The sequence below is a fragment of the Entelurus aequoreus genome, linkage group LG15 (assembly GCF_033978785.1).
Source record: "Entelurus aequoreus isolate RoL-2023_Sb linkage group LG15, RoL_Eaeq_v1.1, whole genome shotgun sequence".
Classification (NCBI taxonomy): domain Eukaryota; kingdom Metazoa; phylum Chordata; class Actinopteri; order Syngnathiformes; family Syngnathidae; genus Entelurus; species Entelurus aequoreus.
Window position 1 is genome coordinate 53,352,255 of NC_084745.1, and position 20,100 is coordinate 53,372,354.

Genomic DNA, 20,100 nt, shown 5'->3' on the forward strand with positions numbered 1-20,100 from the left:
TTGGTCACATCTAGTCTTAGACTGGTCACATCTAGTCTTAGACTTAGATTGGTCACATCTAGTCTTAGACTGAGGTTGGTCACATATAGTCTTAGACTTAGATGGGTCACATCTAGTCTTAGACTTAGATTGGTCACATCTAGTCTTAGACTTAGATTGGTCACATCTAGTCTTAGACTTAGATTGATCACATCTAGTCTTAGACTTAGATTGGTCACATCTAGTCTTAGACTTAGATTGGTCACATCTAGTCTTAGACTTAGATTGGTCACATCTAGTCTTAGACTTAGATTGGTCACATCTAGTCTTAGACTTCGATTAGTCACATCTAGTCTTAGACTTAGATGGGTCACATCTAGTCTTAGACTTAGATTGGTCACATCTAGTCTTAGACTTAGATGGGTCACATCTAGTCTTAGACTTAGGTTGGTCAGATCTAGTCTTAGACTTAGATTGGTCACATCTAGTCTTAGACTTAGATTGGTCACATCTAGTCTTAGACTTAGATTGGTCACATCTAGTCTTAGACTTAGATGGGTCACATCTAGTCTTAGACTTAGATTGGTCCCATCTAGTCTTAGACTAGTCACATCTAGTCTTAGATTTAGATTGGTCACATCTAGTGTTAGACTGGTCACATCTAGTCTTAGACTGGTCAGATCTAGTCTTGGATTTAGATTAGTCATATCTAGTCTTAGACTGGTCACATCTAGTCTTAGATTTACACTGGTCACATCAAGTCTTAGACTTAGATTGGTCACATCTAGTCTTAGACTTAGATGGGTCCCATCTAGTCTTAGACTTAGATTGGTCCCATCTAGTCTTAGACTAGTCACATCTAGTCTTAGATTTAGATTGGTCACATCTAGTCTTAGACTGGTCACATCTAGTCTTAGACTGGTCAGATCTAGTCTTGGATTTAGATTAGTCATATCTAGTCTTAGACTGGTCACATCTAGTCTTAGATTTACACTGGTCACATCAAGTCTTAGACTTAGATTGGTCAGATCTAGTCTTAGACTCAGATTGGACAGATGTAGTCTTAGACTTAGATTGGTCACATCTAGTCTTAGACTTAGATTGGTCATATTGAAAAGTATCGAAATACATTTTGGTACCCGTACCAAAATATTGATATCGGGACAACCCTAATCTGGGTCGATACAAAAGCGTGTGCAGCAGCGGAGTGAACGCGCAGCAAAGTAGCAATAAGTCCTTTTTTTTTTTTCCTTCTTCCCTTTGAGATGTTCGTGAAGGCGCTCTTCGACTACGAGCCGAAAGACGACAAGGCCATCCCGTGTAAAGAAGCCGGACTGTCTTTCCAGAAGGGCTCCGTCCTTCAGATCATGAGCCAAGATGATGCAACGTGGTGGCAAGCCAGGCTTGAAGGGGACGTGAACCCCCGTGCTGGACTCATCCCTTCCAAGCAGTTCCAGGAGAGGTGAGACATGATTCCACTCCAAATAGGACCTGACTCATGCACCGGGTCTAAAACCAGCTAGAATGTGTGTCTGCATCCCGTCGCTACCATTTATTGTCACGACATTGTTGTTGTTCCTTCCAGGAGGTTTGCTTTGCGAAGCCCCGCTGCAGTGCACCCCACCCAGAGGTCCTCCAGCCGACGATCATGTAAGTATCAAATTTAGGAAATAGGATATTGTCATCGTCCTCTGCAGTGGACGTTTGTTTGTGGTCTATTTCTTGCACATTTCACAGATAAAACGTCCCCCTAATGAATGTTGACAAATGTCCACTATAACGGACGCTGGCTTTCAGGCTGATAGGAAAAAAATCTTACACTTCAAAATGACCAAAAAGGAATATTATGTGCTGACAAAGCTGACTGTGTTTGGCCTACATATTTTATATTAATTGTTTGAATTCACACAAGATTCAACACCAAAAAAATCATATTTTTATTTTTATTTTTTTTAATTAATATTATTATTGCTATTATTATTATTGAGTGAATGTTGAACATTCACACAATAAGATTCTGCACCCAAAAAAATAATATATTTATATTTTTTATTATTATTATTGTGTGAATGTCCAAAAATTATATTTATTATTAATATTTTTTAAATTCTTATTATTATTTTGTGAATGTTGGACATTCACACAATAAGATTCGACACCAAAAAAAAATAATATTTATTATTATTTGTATTATTATTATTGTGTGATTGTTCAACATTCACACAATAAGATTGTACACCCAAAACATCACATATTTATTATTACTATTTGTTTTTTTATTATTATTATTATTGTGTGAATGTCCAACATTCACACAACAAGATTCGACACCAAAAAATCATATATTTATTCTTTTTATTTGTATTAATATTATTACTATTATTATTATTATTGTGTGAATGTTCATACACCCAAAAAATCATATATATATTTATATTTGTTATTATTATTAAATATTATTGTGTGAATGTCCAACATTCACACATATAAGATTCTACACCCAAAAAAATAATATTTATTATTATTATTTTAGAAATTATTATTATTGTATGAATGTCCAACATTCACTCAACAAGATTCGACACCAAAAAATCATATATTTATTATTTTTATTTGTATTAATATTATTCTTCTTCTTATTATTGTTGTGTGAATGTTCATACACCCAAAAAATCATATATATATATATATATATATATATATATATATATATATATATATATATATATATATATATATATATATATATATATATATATATATATATATATATTTATTTGTTATTATTATTCAATATTATTGTGTGAATGTCCAACATTCACACATATAAGATTCTACACCCAAAAAAATAATATGTATTATTATTATTTTTTAAATGATTATTATTGTGTGAATGTCCAACATTCATTCAATAAGATTCGACACCAAAAAAATCATATATTTATTATTTTTATTTTGTATTAATATTATTATTATTATTATTATTGTTGTGTGAATGTTCATACACCCAAAAAATCATATATATATATATATATTTGTTATCATTATTAAATATTATTGTGTGAATGTCCAACATTCACACATATAAGATTCTACACCCAAAAAAATAATATTTATTATTATTATTTTTTAAATTATTATTATTGTGTGAATGTCCAACATTCACCCGATAAGGTTCAACACCAAAAAAATAATATATTTATTATTATTTTTATTAATATCATCATTGTGTGAATGTTGAACATTCACACAATAAGATTCTATACCCCAAAAAATAATATATTTATTATTATTGTTATTAAATATTATTTGTATTATTATTGTGTGAATATCAACATTCACACAATAAGATTCGACACCAAAAAAATCATATATTTACTGTTATTATTGACTGTTGAACATTCACACAGTAAGATTCTATACCCAAAAAAATATATATTTACAATTATTGTTATTAAATATTATTATTATTGTGTGAATATCAACATTCACACAATACGATTCGACACAAAAAAATCATATATTTACTATTATTATTGTTATGAATATTATTATTATTATTATTGTGTGAATGTTGAACATTCACACAATAAGATTCTACACCCAAAAAATCATATATTTATTATTATTATTATTGTGTGAATATAAGATTCTACACCCAAAAAAATATATATATTTTTTAAATTATTATTATTATCGTGTGAATGTACAACATTCACACAATAAGATTGGACACCCAAAAAATAATATATTTATTATTTTGTTATTATTATTAATATTACTATTATTATTATTGTGTGAATGCCCAACATAATGTCCAACATAATCGTATATGTGTGAATGTTGGACATTCACACATAACATTCTACACAAAAAAAAATCATATATTTGTTATTATTATTATTATTATTGCTAAAACAGAAAATAAGCAGATATTTACAGTAAATGAACAAGTAGATTAATAATACATTTTTACAGTTTGTCCCTCAAAATGTAGACAAAATAATAGGTAGATAAATGACACAATATGTTACTGCATACGTCAGTTATAAGTTATAAGTATCTTATAAATAATCTTATTTCATGACAACATTATTCTTTAATTGCAATAAGAAACACATATTTAATGTATCTTAAAATTCACTGTTAAAATAAAGCCAATAATTATCTTTTTTGTGGTCCCCTCTGTTTTGAAAAGTATTGGAATATATCGACACCGAACAGCGTTTGCCTCACCTAGTATGGCATTGATATGTTTTAGTTCAAAATATTACATTTAGGCCACAAATATAGAGATTATGCGTTAAAAACCGCAATAGAGTGAAGCGGTGTGCAGACAGCGCCTCTGCTGGCTGCAGCCAAGTACTGCATTCTATTTGGCACTTGATCATTTGCAGGTGATCATCAGATCAATGTCATGTTATGCTTTGCTGCCAATACTGTGAGATTCTTTAGTACCCTCATTATGTTCTGCTTTTTGAAGATGACGTGCCTGTAGAACCTGGTAGGTGTCTTCTCTCTTGCCTCTTCTTCCTCCCTCCCTTTTTTAATTCAAAATGTTCTCTAACTTTTACTCACTTTCTTTTCTCCCTTTCCTTTAATGGTTCCCACAGTGGAGGGAATTGAAGGTACTAATACTTGTATTTTATTTATAACCACATAACGTTGTCATGTGACGCAAAAACATCACAACAGTAACAATTGGGACGCTCGACAATAATCCCCTTTTTGTTGTTTGTGTCTTAGATTTTGAATAAAAATAACCACTAATCACTTGCAGTTACACTTATTTTCCAAAATGCAGTTTTATAAACAAATACATAGAATTTACAGTTGATTATTATTATTACGTGAGGGTCAATTCATTAGAAAACGAAAAGGGTAACAATGTATTTTGTCATATGGTCGTACATGCTTACTTTATGATGTAATAATAACTGGTGCTGTCAAGTGATTCTTTTTTTTAATTCAGATTAATCATGATTAATCACAGGCTATTGCTTGATTCATTTCGATGAATTAAAAACAAATTTGGACACAAATGTAATTTTACTGTCATAATGTTTTTCAGGAACATTTTAAAAATGTTGTATTTTTCGTAAAGATCCATTAGGTAACATCAGTTGTATCCACACCGTTGTGTCATAAAGCAATGAATATAAGATAGGAGGTGATGCATTTTTCTATCATTTCTGACTCTTCTAAAGTGATCTTTTGGCCTTCCTTTCCTCCTCTTCTCATCACCAGAGGATGCTGACTTTATTAGCGGCTGCCGTTTAGGTGAGATGTGTCTTCTTTTGGCTTTGTCTCTTCCTTCTACTCCTTGCCCTTATTGATCCTGTGGCTGCAGAGTCTGAGACTTTGTACTCACCACAAGGTGGCGATGGTGGCTTTACCAAGTATTTTACATGCTATCTGTCCATCACATTTGGACTGCTCCTACAGCTAATTGATGCACAATAATCACATGCATGGAAATTATTTAGGGGGCACGCCATGTTTCCTGCACTTTTTTAAAAATTTTGTAAGGGGGGACCGTTACACAAATATTTAAAAAATGGTCTTGCTTCAACAGCACAATACTGGTCCTGTAGTTGTAGGAGACGTCTCAAAACCTCATCAGGAGTCCCGACAAAACCCGAAAATGGCAGAAAATGTTTATTTTTTTAAAACTTTTTTTCGCTAAAATTACCCCAAAATTTTAAAAATTAATAATTTTCAAAAAGCATATTTTTTCAAAACTTTTTCCGCTAAAATGTCGTAAGGGTGACCCTTACCACAAAATGTAATAAACTGTCTTGCTTCAACGGCACAATACTGGTCCTGTAGTTACACATAATACATACTGACTGGTATACACACATAATAAATACTGACTGGTATACACACATAATACACACTGACTGGTATACACACATAATACATACTGACTAGTATACACACATAATACACACTGACTGGTATACACACATAATACACACTGACTGGTATACACACATAATACATACAGACTGGTATACACACATAATACACACTGACTGGTATACACACATACTAAATACTGACTGGTATACACACATAGTACACACTGACTGGTATACACACATAATACATACTGACTGGTATACACACATAATACATACTGACTGGTATACACACCTAATACATACAGACTGGTATACACACATAATACACACTGACTGGTATACACACACAATACATACTGACTGGTATACACACACAATGCATACTGACTGGTATACACACATAATACACACTGACTGGTATACACACATAATACATACTGACTGGTATACACACACAATACATACTGACTGGTATACACACATAATGCACACTGACTGGTATACACACATAATACACACTGACTGGTATACACACATAATACATACTGACTGGTATACACACACAATACATACTGACTGGTATACACACATAATACACACTGACTGGTATACACACGTAATACACACTGACTGGTATACACACATAATACACACTGACTGGTATACACACATAATACATACTGACTGGTATACACACATATTAACACTGACTGGTATACACACATAATACATACTGACTGTTATACACACATAATACACACTGACTGGTATACACACGTAATACATACTGACTGGTATACACACATAGTACACACTGACTGGTATACACACATAATACATACTGACTGGTCTACACACAATACATACTGACTAGTATACACACATAATACATACTGACTGGTATACACACATAATACACACTGACTGGTATACACACATAATACATACTGACTGGTATACACACATAATACATACTGACTGGTATACACACATAATACACACTGACTGGTATACACACATAGTACACACTGACTGGTATACACACATAATACATACTGACTGGTCTACACACAATACATACTGACTAGTATACACACATAATACACACTGACTGGTATACACACATAATACACACTGACTGGTATACACACACAATACATACTGACTGGTCTACACACAATACATACTGACTAGTACACACACATAATACACACTGACTGGTATACACACATAATACATACTGACTGGTATACACACACAATACATACTGACTGGTGTACACACACAATACATACTAAATTGCTCTGTTTATTGCTATTCTGAATGTTGCTGGATCGGGTTTGGTTTTGGAACTGGATTGCATTATTATGGTATTGTTGTGTATTGTTTTGTTGGATTGATTAAAATAAATAAACATAAAGCGATTTATCGTGGGATAAAAGTGGTGTTAAACGTTTTTTATACGTTATTGATATGTATTTTACATATTATTATTATTATTAGCTTCTATGTATTTTACTATAATTATCCTCTATAAAGAGTGTTTTGGGAGTCATTGGATTTACATTATTTCCCATGAGGAACAATTTCAAACTTTTACTTGTTAACAGATCTTTCGGAAAGGATAAATCCATCCATCCATCCATTTTCTTCCACTTATCCGAGGTTGGGTCGCGGGGGCAGCAGCCTAAGTAGAGAAGCCCAGCTTCCCTCTCCCCAGCCACTTGGTCCAGCTCTTCCCGGGGGATCCCGAGGCGTTCCCAGGCCAGCCGGGAGACATAGTCTTCCCAACCTGTCCTGGGTTTTCCCCGTGGCCTCTTACTGGTCGGATGTGCCCCAAACACCTCCCTAGGGAGGCGTTCGGGTGGCATACTGACCAGATGCCCGAACCACCTCATCTGGCTCCTCTCCATGTGGAGGAGCAGCAGCTTTACTTTGAACTCCTCCCGGATGGCAGAGCTTCTCACCCTATCTCTAAGGGAGAGCCCCGCCACCCGGCGGAGGAAACTCATCTGGGCCGCTTGTACCCGTGATCTTGTCCTTTCGGTCATAACCCAAAGCTCATGACCATAGGTGAGGATGGGAACGTAGATCGACCGGTAAATTGAGAGCTTTGCCTTCCGGCTCAGCTCCTTCTTCACCACAACAGATCGATACAGCGTCCGCATTACTGAAGACGCCGCACCGATCGTCGATCTCACCATTCACTCTTCCCTCACTTGTGAGCAAGACTCCGAGGTACTTGAACTCCTCCACTTGGGGCAAGAGCTCCTCCTCAACTTGGAGATGGCAATCCACCCTTTCCCGGGCGAGAACCATGGACTCGGACTTGGAGGTGCTGATTCCCATCCCGGTCGCTTCACACTCGGCTGCGAACCGATCCAGTGAGAGCTGAAGATCCTGGCCAGATGAAGCCATCAGGACCACATCATCTGCAAAAAGCAGAGACCTAATCCTGCAGCCACCAAACCGGATCCCCTCAACGCCCTGACTGCGCCTAGAAATTCTGTCCAAAAAAATTCTGAACAGAATGGGTGACAAAGGGCAGCCTTGGCGGAGTCCAACCCTCACTGGAAACGTGTCTGACTTACTGCCGGAAATGCGGACCAAGCTCTGGCACTGATCATACAGGGAGCGGACCGCCACAATCAGACAGTCCGATACCCCATACTCTCTGAGCACTCCCCACAGGACTTCCCGAGGGACACGGTCGAATGCCTTCTCCAAGTCCACAAAGCACATGTAGACTGGTTGGGCAAACTCCCATGCACCCTCAAGGACCCTGCCGAGAGTATAGAGCTGGTCTACCGTTCCACGACCAGGACGAAAACCACAAAGTACAAAGGATAAATTGTCATGATCCGTGGTCCGGATCATGTTTTTGTTATGTTCTGTTAGTTTTGGACTCCCTTAGTTCCTGTTTTGTGCAGTCCTGGGTTTATTTTGGTCACCATGGGGATTAATTGGGTTCACCCGCCTCTGGTTAGTGGTCCCCCGCTCAGCTGCTGTCAACCACTAATCAGAGAGCTATTTATTCACCTTGCTCGCCACGCTCAGTCTGGCGTCCTTGTTTGCTGGATGCAACAGTCACATAGGTTCATGTCTTGTTTCCAGTTTATGCTAAGTGTTGGCTGCATGCACCCGTTACGTAAGTTTTGTTTGTTCGGGCCACGGTTACGTGAGTTTTGCCTTGTCCATAGTCTATGCTAAGTGTGATCAGGCACGTTGTTCTGTCGGCTCGTTTTCTGTTTTTTGTAATACTTTGATTTTGAGGAATAAATCATGTTGTTACCTGCACGCCTTGTCCGGAGGAGTCCGTCTGCATTCCTGGGAGAACGACCCCGCAGTAAGCTGCGAAAACCCCGTCGTGACATAAATAACGAACATAATTGCTAATTTTGCAGTCTGCATTTCTTCTCTCATCCCCAGATTTCTCTCCTCATGCACTTTTTGTCCCTCGACTGGTTTCTCTTTTCCATCGTCCTCCTTTACCGTGACTTATCCAATTTCCTTCAACTCAATAGTAATAAAACCGAAATCTTACTTGTCGGTACAAAAACCATCCTCGCCAAAACCAACAGCTTGTCCGTTACTCTCTGCAATTCCTCTGTCTCCCCCTCCTCCCAAGTCAAGAGTCTTTGTGTCATCCTCGACAACACACTCTCCTTTCAAGCCCGCATAAACAGCATTACCCGGTCTGCTTACTTTCATCTACGAAACATTAATCGTCTTCGCCCATCCCTTACCCCACATACTGCTGCCATACTAGTCCATAGCCTGTAGTCCATAGCCTGGTCACCTCTCGCCTGGACTACTGCAACTCTCCTCCTGTTTGGTCTCCCTCACAAGTCACTTCACAAACTTCAGCTTCTCCAGAACTCTGCAGCCCGGATAGTCACCAGAACCCCTTCAATCCAGCACATCACCCCTTTTCTGCAGGAACTCCACGGGCTACCCATCAAACACCGTATCCAGTTTCAAATAATTCTCCTCACTTTCAAAGCTATCCATAACCTCTCTCCGTCATATCTCTCTGACCTGATCCATGTCGCCACACCCTCACCTTCCCTAAGATCCTCTTCATCCATCCATCTCACCGTCTCCTTATTTAAACTGTCCACCATGGGTGCCCGAGCTTTCAGCCGCTCTGCTCCACATCTTTGGAACTCTTTACCACCAGACCTTCGTAACAGGCCTACTGAAATGATTTTTTAAAATGTAAACGGGGATAGCAGATCCATTCTATGTGTCATACTTGATCATTTCGCGATATTGCCATATTTTTGCTGAAAGGATTTAGTAGAGAACATCGACGATAAAGTTCGCAACTTTTGGTCGCTGATAAAAAAAGCCTTGGCTGTACCGGAAGTAGCATGACGTCACAGGTTGAAAGGCTCCTCCCATTTCCCCGTTGTTTACACCAGCAGCGAGAGCGATTCGGACCAAGAAAGCGACCGTTACCCCATTAATTTGAGCGAGGATGAAAGATTTGTGGATGAGGAACGTGAGAGTGAAGGACTAGAGTGCAGTGCAGGACGTATCTTTTTTTGCTCTGACCGTAACTTAGGTACAAGCTGGCTCATTGGATTCCACACTTTCTCCTTTTTCTATTGTGGATCACGGATTTGTATTTTAAACCACCTGGGATACTATATCCTCTTGAAAATGAGAGTCTAGAACGCGAAATGGACATTCACAGTGACTTTTATCTCCACGACAATACATCGGCGAAGCACTTTAGCTACGGAGCTAACGTGATAGCATCGGGCTTTACTGCATATAGAAACAAAAGAAATAAACCCCTGACTGGAAGGATAGACAGAAGATCAACAATACTATTAAACCATGGACATGTAAATACACGGTTAATGCTTTCCAGCCTGGCGAAGCTTAACAATGCTGTTGCTAACGACGCCATTGAAGCTAACTTAGCAACAGGACCTCACAGAGCTATGCTAAAAACATTAGCTATCCACCTACGCCAGCCAGCCCTCATCTGCTCATCAACACCCGTGCTCACCTGCGTTCCAGCGATCGACGGAGCGACGAAGGACTTCACCCGATCACCGATGCGGTCGGCGGCTAGCGTCGGATAGCGCGTCTGCTATCCGCCTCAAAGTCCTCCTGTTTGTGTTGCTGCAGCCAGCCGCTAATACACCGATCCCACCTACAGCTTTCTTCTATGCAGTCTCCATTGTTCATTAAACAAATTGCAAAAGATTCACCAACACAGATGTCCAGAATACTGTGGAATTTTGCGATGAAAACAGAGCTTTTTTGTATTGGATCCAATGGCGTCCGAATACTTCCGCTTCAACCATTGACGTCACACGCATACGTCATCATACATAGACGTTTTCAACCGGAAGTTTCGCGGGAAATTTAAAATGTCACTTTATAAGTTAACCCGGCCGTATTGGCATGTGTTGCAATGTTAAGATTTCATCATTGATATATAAACTATCAGACTGCGTGGTCGCTAGTAGTGGCTTTCAGTAGGCCTTTAGACTCAATATCCCTCTTCAAATCAAGACTCAAAACACACCTATTCCTGACTGCTTATTCATTGTAATCATCTTTTCTTCTCTATCTTTGTTGTTGTTGTTGTTGTTTTTATCCAATTTGATTTTATTGTACGGTGTCCTTGGGTGCCCAGAAAGGCGCTTTATAAATAAAATGTATTATTATTATTATTACCAGACCATCGATACATGATTTGGACTCCATTTTTTTTTGTGTTTAGCATCAAAAGCCGCACTTCTCTTGCTTGTGTTCGCTCGAAGAAGCCAAGGACGACAATAAATAGCGTGAGGTGCTGGACATGGAGCTGTGGGTCGTTTGCCAAAGTAGCCAAACCACTAAGCCCCAGGCTCGCGTGCGGTTAGGACTTTGCCACGTTCGGACGGCGACGTGTATTTCTGTACGGCGTAAAACATCATAATATTTCCATTCTCTCCCCCAGTTGGGTTCAGAAGAAGCTTCCGTCTGAGCAGGAGAGACAAGAAGACCAACAAGTCAATGTACGAGTGCAAAAAGAGCGAGATTTACGACACGGCGGACATGCCCACTTATGAAGAGGTGACTTTGTACCGCAGGCAGAGCGCAGCCAAACACCGGCTGGTGATCCTGATTGGTGAGAAAGTGATCTGATTGGTCGGACGGAGAGTGCATGAAGACCATGGTCAGCGTTTAAAAATTGCTTGTACTGTGTTTGTGCAGGACCACCTGGAGTGGGCCTGAACGAGCTTAAAAGGAAACTTTTGAGTTGTGACCCTCAGCACTTCAGCGTGACCGTCCCACGTAAGTGGACTTCGTGAAAAACACGTTTGTGTGTATATATATATATATATATATATATATTACTGTATATTACTGTATATATTTATATATATATGCATATATATATATATATATTACTGTATATACTGTATATATATTACTGTATATTAATGTATATATTTATATATATATATATATATTACTGTATATACTGTATATATATTACTGTATATTACTGTATATATTTATATATATATATATATATATATATATATATATATATATATATATATATATATATATATATATATATGCATATATATATATATATATATATATATATATATATATATATATATATATATATATATATATATATATATATATATATGCATGGTGGTGATTTTAATTCACGTGCAAAATTTAAGTATATTTTATTTGTATTATTTGGTGGTTTTACTTAACCTGGTATTTTTTAAAAGTTTCCACTTCAATTACAATGTGGAAATATGCAAGAAATTCAAGGTAATTGCATTTGAAAGGCTTTACTTCCATGATTATTATTATGTATTGTCATGACATCGGGGGTTCGTTTGGTCTGAAAAAAATAACGGCAATAATATCGTTCATCAACAATCACTTGTAGGTCGATATATTGTCGAGCAAAATGAGTTATCGACCCCGGCCTAAGTAATATTGACTGTTGACTTATAATAAAAAAGAATACAAAACTAGTTAAAATATTATTAAATTGTCAATAGCAGTCAAAAATGTACAGTTAATACATGTGATCGGTATTGGTATCAGCTGATATCAGTCAATCAATCAACGTTGATTTATATAGCCCTTAATCACAAGTGTCTCAAAGGGCTGCACAAGCCACAATGACATCCTCAGCTCAGATCCCACATTGAAGATGTAAATTGGTATCACAAACCCCTGATCGGAACATCCCGAGTATCGCACAATAATACAAACAAAGCTTGATTGGGTTAAAAACTGCGGGGGTGGAGACTTTATTCTTACCTTACAGCAGGTGACAAGTTGATCACACCACTCTCTTTTCGCCAGATACCAGTCGGCCGAAGAGGAACCAGGAGAACGACGGCGTGGAGTATCATTTCATCTCCAAGCAACTGTTTGGGACGGATATTCAGAACAATAAGTGAGCAAACGCTTTATGGCATCACAACAATGACGCGAATATAAGACGAGAAAATGACTATATATATATATATATATATATATATATATATATATATATATATATATATATATATATATATATATATATATATATATATATATATATATGTCTTAATTAGATTATCCAAAAAATAGTGCTCGATACCGTGGTAGAGCGTAATATGTATGTGTGGGAAAAAATCACAAGACTATTTCATCTCTACAGGCCTGTTTCATGAGGGGTTTCCTCAATCCTCAGGAGATTTTCAAAATCTCCTGAGGATTGAGGAAACCCCTCATGAAACAGGCCTGTAGAGATTAAATAGTCTTGTGATTTTTTTCCCACACATACATATATATATATATAAACATTTACATATATACTTACAAATATATATATACATATAAATGCATATACAGTCGTGGTCAAAAGTTTACATACACTTGTAAAGAACATCATGTCTTGAGTTTCCAATCATTTCTACAAGTCTTATTTTGTTGTGATGTAGTGATTGGAGCACATACTTGTTGCTCACGAAAAAACATTCATGAAGTTTGCTTCTTTTATGAATTTATTATGGGTCTACTGAAAATGTGAGGGTCAAAAGTATACATACAGCAATGTTAATATTTGCTTACATGTCCCTTGGCAAGTTGACCTGCAATAAGGCGCTTTTGGTAGCCATCCACAAGCTTCTGACTGAATTTTTGACCACAAAATTGCTGCAGTTCAGCTAAATGTGTTGCTTTTCTGACATGGACTTGTTTCTTCAGCATTGTCCACACGTTTAAGTCAGGACTTAAACTTCTATGTTAAAATACTGAACAGATGTTTACCTTATCCCAATAAACATCTGTTCAATATTTTAACATAAAAGTGTTGCACCGGGTTTCTTCTTTTGTGTTTCTGCACCTGCGGTTCCCACACAAGGTTGCAACATTGTTTGTCAACACTGTCTGCTCTCATTTTCTCGCACATTTGACCCACTGATGTTCTGTGTACCTACACTCAGTCCTCCTCCTGTCTAGGCCTGCTGTGTGTGTGTGTGTGTGTGTGTGTGCGTGCGTGCGCGTGTGGTACACAGAACATCAATTTCCACACTTCTATTAGCCCTGGGTCCAGTGGACCTGGACATCTTATATGTAACATAAATTTGTAAGGGTGTGTGGTCATTAAATATGTATTCTGATATATGTTCTTCACAGAAAATGAGCCAAAGTCAGTGAGTCTCAGTTTCAAAAATTAATTAATTGTGTCATTTTTCTTTTCATAAAAAATGAAAACGGGTCCCACAGACCCGAACACCACACAATCTTGTCCATGTACTAATGATTATTTTTGCACAAAAAGCAATAATCATTGAACAATGTATTTCCCATTAATTTGTTGCATAAATGCATGCATCAAATTCAAAATTCAAGTTCGTTTAAAAAAAAGTATATAAATAATTTCACATCACAATAAGAAAAAGTTTGAAAAAATTTAATGTAAAATTCTACTGAGGACCTCAATTCAGCCGAGTATAAACACAATATTTTTTTTATAAATTGGATTTTTTGAAGTAATTACTGCATTTACACTACCGTTCAAAAGTTTGGGGTCACATTAAAATGTCCTTATTTTTCAATGAAGATAACTTTAAACTAGTCTTAACTTTAAAGAAGTACACTCTATACCAGTGGTCACCAACGCAGTGCCCGCGGGCACCAGGTCGCCCGTAAGGACCAAATGAGTCGCCCGCTGGCCTGTTCTAAAAATAGTTCAAATAGCAGCACTTACCAGTGAGCTGCCTCTATTTTTTAAATTGTATTTATTTACTAGCAAGCTGGTCTCGCTTTGCTTGACATTTTTAATTCTAAGAGAGACAAAACTCAAATAGAATTTGAAAATCCAAGAAAGTATTTTAAAGACTTGGTCTTCACTTGTTTAAATACATTCATTAATTTTTTTTACTTTGCTTCCTATAACTTTCAGAAAGACAATTTTAGAGAAAAAATACAACCTTAAAAATTATTTTAGGATTTTTAAACACATATACCTTTTTACCTTTTAAATTCCTTCCTCTTCTTTCCTGACAATTTAAATCAATGTTCAAGTCAATTTATTTTTTTATTGTAAAGAATAATAAATACATTTTGATTTAATTCTTCATTTTAGCTTCTGTTTTTTCGATGAAGAATATTTGTGAAATATTTCTTCAAATTTATGATTAAAATTCAAAAAAAATATTCTGGCAAATCTAGAAAATCTGTAGAATCAAATTTAAATCTTATTTCAAAGTCTTTTTAATTTCTTTTAAAAATTTTGTTCTGGAAAATCTAGAAGAAATAATGATTTGTCTTTGTTAGAAATATAGCTTGGTCCAATTTGTTATATATTCTAACAAAGTGCAGATTGTATTTTAACCTATTTAAAACATGTCATCAAAATTCTAAAATTAATCTTAATCAGGAAAAATTACTAATGATGTTCCATAAATTATTTTTTAAATTTTTTCAAAAAGATTCAAATTAGCTAGTTTTTCTCTTCTTTTTTTGGGTTGAATCTTGAATTTTATAGAGTCGAAATTGAAGATAAACTATGTTTCAAAATTTCATTGTCATTTTTTTCGTGTTTTCTCCTCTTTTAAACCGTTCAATTAAGTGTGAATATCATTAATCATTAATAATAACAGAGTTAAAGGTAAATTGAGCAAATTGGCTATTTCTGGCAATTTATTTAAGTGTGTATCAAACTGGTAGCCCTTCGCATTAATCACTACCCAAGAAGTAGCTCTTGCTTTCAAAAAGGTTGGTGACCCCTGCTCTATACATTGCTAATATGGTAAATGACTATTCTAGCTGCAAATGTCTGCTTTTTGGTGCAATATCTACATAGGTGTATAGAGGCCCATTTCCAGCAACTATCACTCCAGTGTTCTAATGGTACAATGTGTTTGCTCATTGGCTCAGAAGGCTAATTGATGATTAGAAAACCCTTGTGCAATCATGTTCACACATCTGAAAACGGTTTAGCTCGTTACAGAAGCTACAAAACTGACCTCCCTTTGAGCAGATTGACTTTCTGGAGCATCACATTCGTGGGGTCAATTAAACGCTCAAAATGGCCAGAAAAAGAGAACTTTCATCTGAAACTCGACAGTCTATTCTTGTTCTTAGAAATGAAGGCTATTCCACAAAATTGTTTGGGTGACCCCAAACTTTTGAACGGTAGTGTACGTGACGGATCTCCTTTTGGTTTACGACCAGAATGTTCCCCCCGGAACATGCGTCACCATTTCTACTGAAATGCCACGCCATCTTTTTCTACTTCCCAGGTTCATCGAGTATGGCGAGTACAAAGGCAATTACTACGGGACGAGTTTAGACTCCATTCGTTCGGTCCTCTCCAAGAACAGAGTGTGCCTGTTAGACGTCCAGCCTCACGTAAGTGTGCCGGACAAATCAGTATCCGGGCCTTTGGATCCCCCGCGCAATTTACCAGCAAACATTTAATCATGAGGTCTGTTCATGTCCCGACGTCCATCATTTCTACAGACGATAAAGCACCTGCGGACGGCGGAGTTCAAACCCTTTGTGGTTTTCGTGAAGCCCCCGACGATAGATAGACTGAGGGAGACCAGAAAGGACGCCAAAGTCATTTCAAGCAAGGATGACAAGGGAGCCGCGAGGCCGTTTGCAGTGAGTACTGAACACGTGCTATACTGGTACATAGCTCATCGTCGTTGACTTCACACAACAGTACACGAAAGGCCAAAGTTACCCCCTTGAAACATTCACATTTTGCACAATGAGATGTGCGCCGTAGCACAAGCGTGGGATTAAGGGCCTGATTTACTACAGGTTTGCGTGTTAACCTGGTAGCACACCACGCAAAGCGGATCTACCAAACGTGTGTAAAGTGGATTGTGTCTGCAGAACAAGGCGTGCGATCCATGTTGCTCTCGGTCTTCATCCGCGCAAAATACAAAACACACAAAACCAGTGAAGTAAAAAGAGAATACAATGATTTGCAAATCTTTTTCAACTCATATTCAATTGAATGGACTGCAAAGACAAGATATTTAATGATCGAACAGAGAATTGTGAACTTTGAATTTAATGGCAGCAATACATTGCAAAAAAGGCATGTTCACCACTGTGTTACATGGCCTTTCCTTTTAACAACACTTTGTAAAGGTTTGGGAACTGAGGAGACACATTTTTTAAGTGGAATTCTTTCCCATTCTTGCTTGATGTACAGCTTAAGTTGTTCAACAGTCCGGGGTTTCCATTGTGGTATTTTAGGCTTCATTTTCAATGGGAGACAGGTCTGGACTACAGGCAGGCCAGTCTAGTACCCGCACTCTTTTACTACACGTGGCATGGCATTGTCTTGGATGGCAACATATGTTGCTCCAAAACCTGTATGTACCTTTCAGCATTAATGGCGCCTTCACAGATGTGTAAGTTACCCATGTCTTGGGCACTAATACACCCCCATACCATCACACATGCTGCCTTTTACACTTTGCGCCTAGAACAATCCGGATGGTTCTTTTCCTCTTTGGTCCGGAGGACACGACGTTCACAGGTGGACTCGTCAGACCACAGAACACTTTTCCACTTTGTATCAGTCCATCTCAGATGAGCTCGGGCCCAGCGAAGCCGGCGGAATTTCTGGGTGTTGTTGATAAATAGCTTTTGCTCTGCATAGTAGAGTTTTAGCTTGCACTTACAGATGTAGCGACTGACAGTGAAGTGTTCCTGAGCCCATGTGGTGATATCCTTTACACACTGATGTCACTTTTTGATGCAGTACCGCCTGAGGGATCGAAGGTCCGTAATATCATTGCTTACATGCAGGGATTTCTCCAGATTCTCTGAACCTTTTGATGATATTACGGACGTAGATGGTGAAATCCCTAAATTCCTTGCAATAGCTGGTTGAGAAATGTTGTTCTTAAACTGTCCGACTATTTGCTGACGCATTTGTCGACAAAGTGGTGACCCTCGCCCCGGCCTTGTTTGTGAATGACTGAGCATTTCATGGAATCTACTTGTATACCCAATCATGGCACCCACCTGTTCCCAATTAGCCTGTTCACTTGTGGGATGATCCAAATAAGTGTTTGATGGGCATTCCTCAATTTTCTCACTCTTTTTTGCCACTTGTGCCAGCTTTTTTTACTCATGTTGCAGGCACAAAATTCCAAATGAGCTCATTTTTGCAAAAAATAACAACGTTTCTCAGTTCGAGCGTTAAGTATCTTGTCTTTGCAGTCTGTTCGATTGAATATAAGTGGAAAAGGATTTGCAAATCATTGTATTCTGTTTTTATTTACCATTTACACAACGTGACAACTTCACTGGTTTTGGGGTTTTGTATATGCGGGTCATCGAAAAAACCTACAAATACTGAGAAAATGCAAAAATAATGATTTATCATATTCATTATTGGTGATTTTAAAAAAAACTCAGCTAACACATCTGTTACAAATGCACGGCCCCGCGTTGCCAGAACCAAAACATCCCAGCTCTTGCATAACCAGCATCCTCATCCACTGACCTTGTTCCTGCTTCCACGCTTGCCCACAGGAGGAGGACTTTCAGGAGTTGGTGGCGACGGCCCAGACAATGGAGGGGCAGTACGGTCACCTCTTTGATAAGGTCGTCGTGAACGACGACCTCACGGAAGCGTTCGGCGAGCTGCGTTTGGCGCTCCAGCAGGTGGAGACGGACACTAACTGGATTCCGGTCAGCTGGACTCACTCCTGAGGTCCGCAGCGCCCGTACAGAAGAACAAGGGAATATGCAGGGTTGTATCGTTGCCAGGACCAGGCTCAGCTCCGATTCAGTCTGGATGGATTCCAACAGCAGTTAGGAATCCAAGCAGGTCTTTCCAGGAAGGAGCGATCTCGATCCTAGTCTGGGTTGCAACGTGGAAACCAAAATCCCAGCACCAGGAGAAGATCAGCAATGGCAGCCAGATACCTGTGTTGGTGTGTTTGCTGGTCACCTGACGGTACATGGACACGTCTTTAAAAGAAGAAGGGAAGTCTTTTTGCCTTTTTTTTTTTTTAGTATCGTTTACGTTTCTATGCTTTCTTTCAGCGTCAAACATTGTCTGGTACAGCTCTTTGAGGGTTTAATTTTATGAAAAAAGTAATATATTTTCTAATATCTTCTAGTTTTTTAACCTTTTTATATACAGTACATATCTTCATTTTGAGAGCAACTTCATCCTGATTGTATTTTTACGCTAGAATTGAGTTTGGCCATGATTTTTATTTCCCCCCTGGGATTGTAGCCACTTCTGACTGCTTCATGATTATTGGTAGTTGAATTTAAAATTGTCGTTTTTTTTACTAATTTGATGTTGTACACATGGGTCAATTCGCAGTTTTCAGGTTTATTAAAGCAGCTTGTCTTAATCTGGTTTTGATGCTTGTGTTTTTTTCTTTAAAGGCCTACTGAAAGCCACTACTAGCGACCACGCAGTCTGATAGTTTATCAATCAATGTTTATTTATATAGCCCTAAATCACAAGTGTCTCAAAGGGCTGTACAAGCCACAACGACATCCTCGGTACAGAGCCCACATACGGGCAAGGAAAAACTCACCCCAGTGGGACGTCGGTGAATGACTATGAGAAACCTTGGAGAGGACCGCATATGTGGGTAACCCCCCCCCTCTAGGGGAGACCGAACGCAACGGATGTCGAGTGGGTCTGACATAACATTGTGAAAGTCCAGTCCACAGTATATTATATATCAATGATGAAATCTTAACATTGCAACACATGCCAATA

At 37.9% G+C, this 20,100-nt stretch overlaps 1 protein-coding gene across 2 annotated transcripts in view; it reads left to right on the forward strand.

Annotated features, from left to right (window-relative positions):
* The window catches only part of mpp7a (MAGUK p55 scaffold protein 7a), a 117,482-nt gene extending 97,754 nt beyond the window's left edge, over window positions 1-19,728 (forward strand). Inside the window, exons 10-20 of one of the 2 annotated variants that reach the window (XM_062021741.1) lie at window positions 1,245-1,441; window positions 1,565-1,629; window positions 4,463-4,483; window positions 4,593-4,607; window positions 5,227-5,259; window positions 11,809-11,979; window positions 12,066-12,146; window positions 13,197-13,290; window positions 16,628-16,736; window positions 16,848-16,991; window positions 18,888-19,728. In XM_062021741.1, coding sequence (XP_061877725.1) covers window positions 1,245-1,441; window positions 1,565-1,629; window positions 4,463-4,483; window positions 4,593-4,607; window positions 5,227-5,259; window positions 11,809-11,979; window positions 12,066-12,146; window positions 13,197-13,290; window positions 16,628-16,736; window positions 16,848-16,991; window positions 18,888-19,067 — 1,110 coding nt within the window. In that variant the 3' untranslated portion in view covers window positions 19,068-19,728. The remainder of the gene's footprint in view (window positions 1-1,244; window positions 1,442-1,564; window positions 1,630-4,462; window positions 4,484-4,592; window positions 4,608-5,226; window positions 5,260-11,808; window positions 11,980-12,065; window positions 12,147-13,196; window positions 13,291-16,627; window positions 16,737-16,847; window positions 16,992-18,887) is intronic. The other variant, XM_062021743.1, reaches the window with a different exon arrangement.
* Window positions 19,729-20,100: the final 372 nt, after the last annotated feature.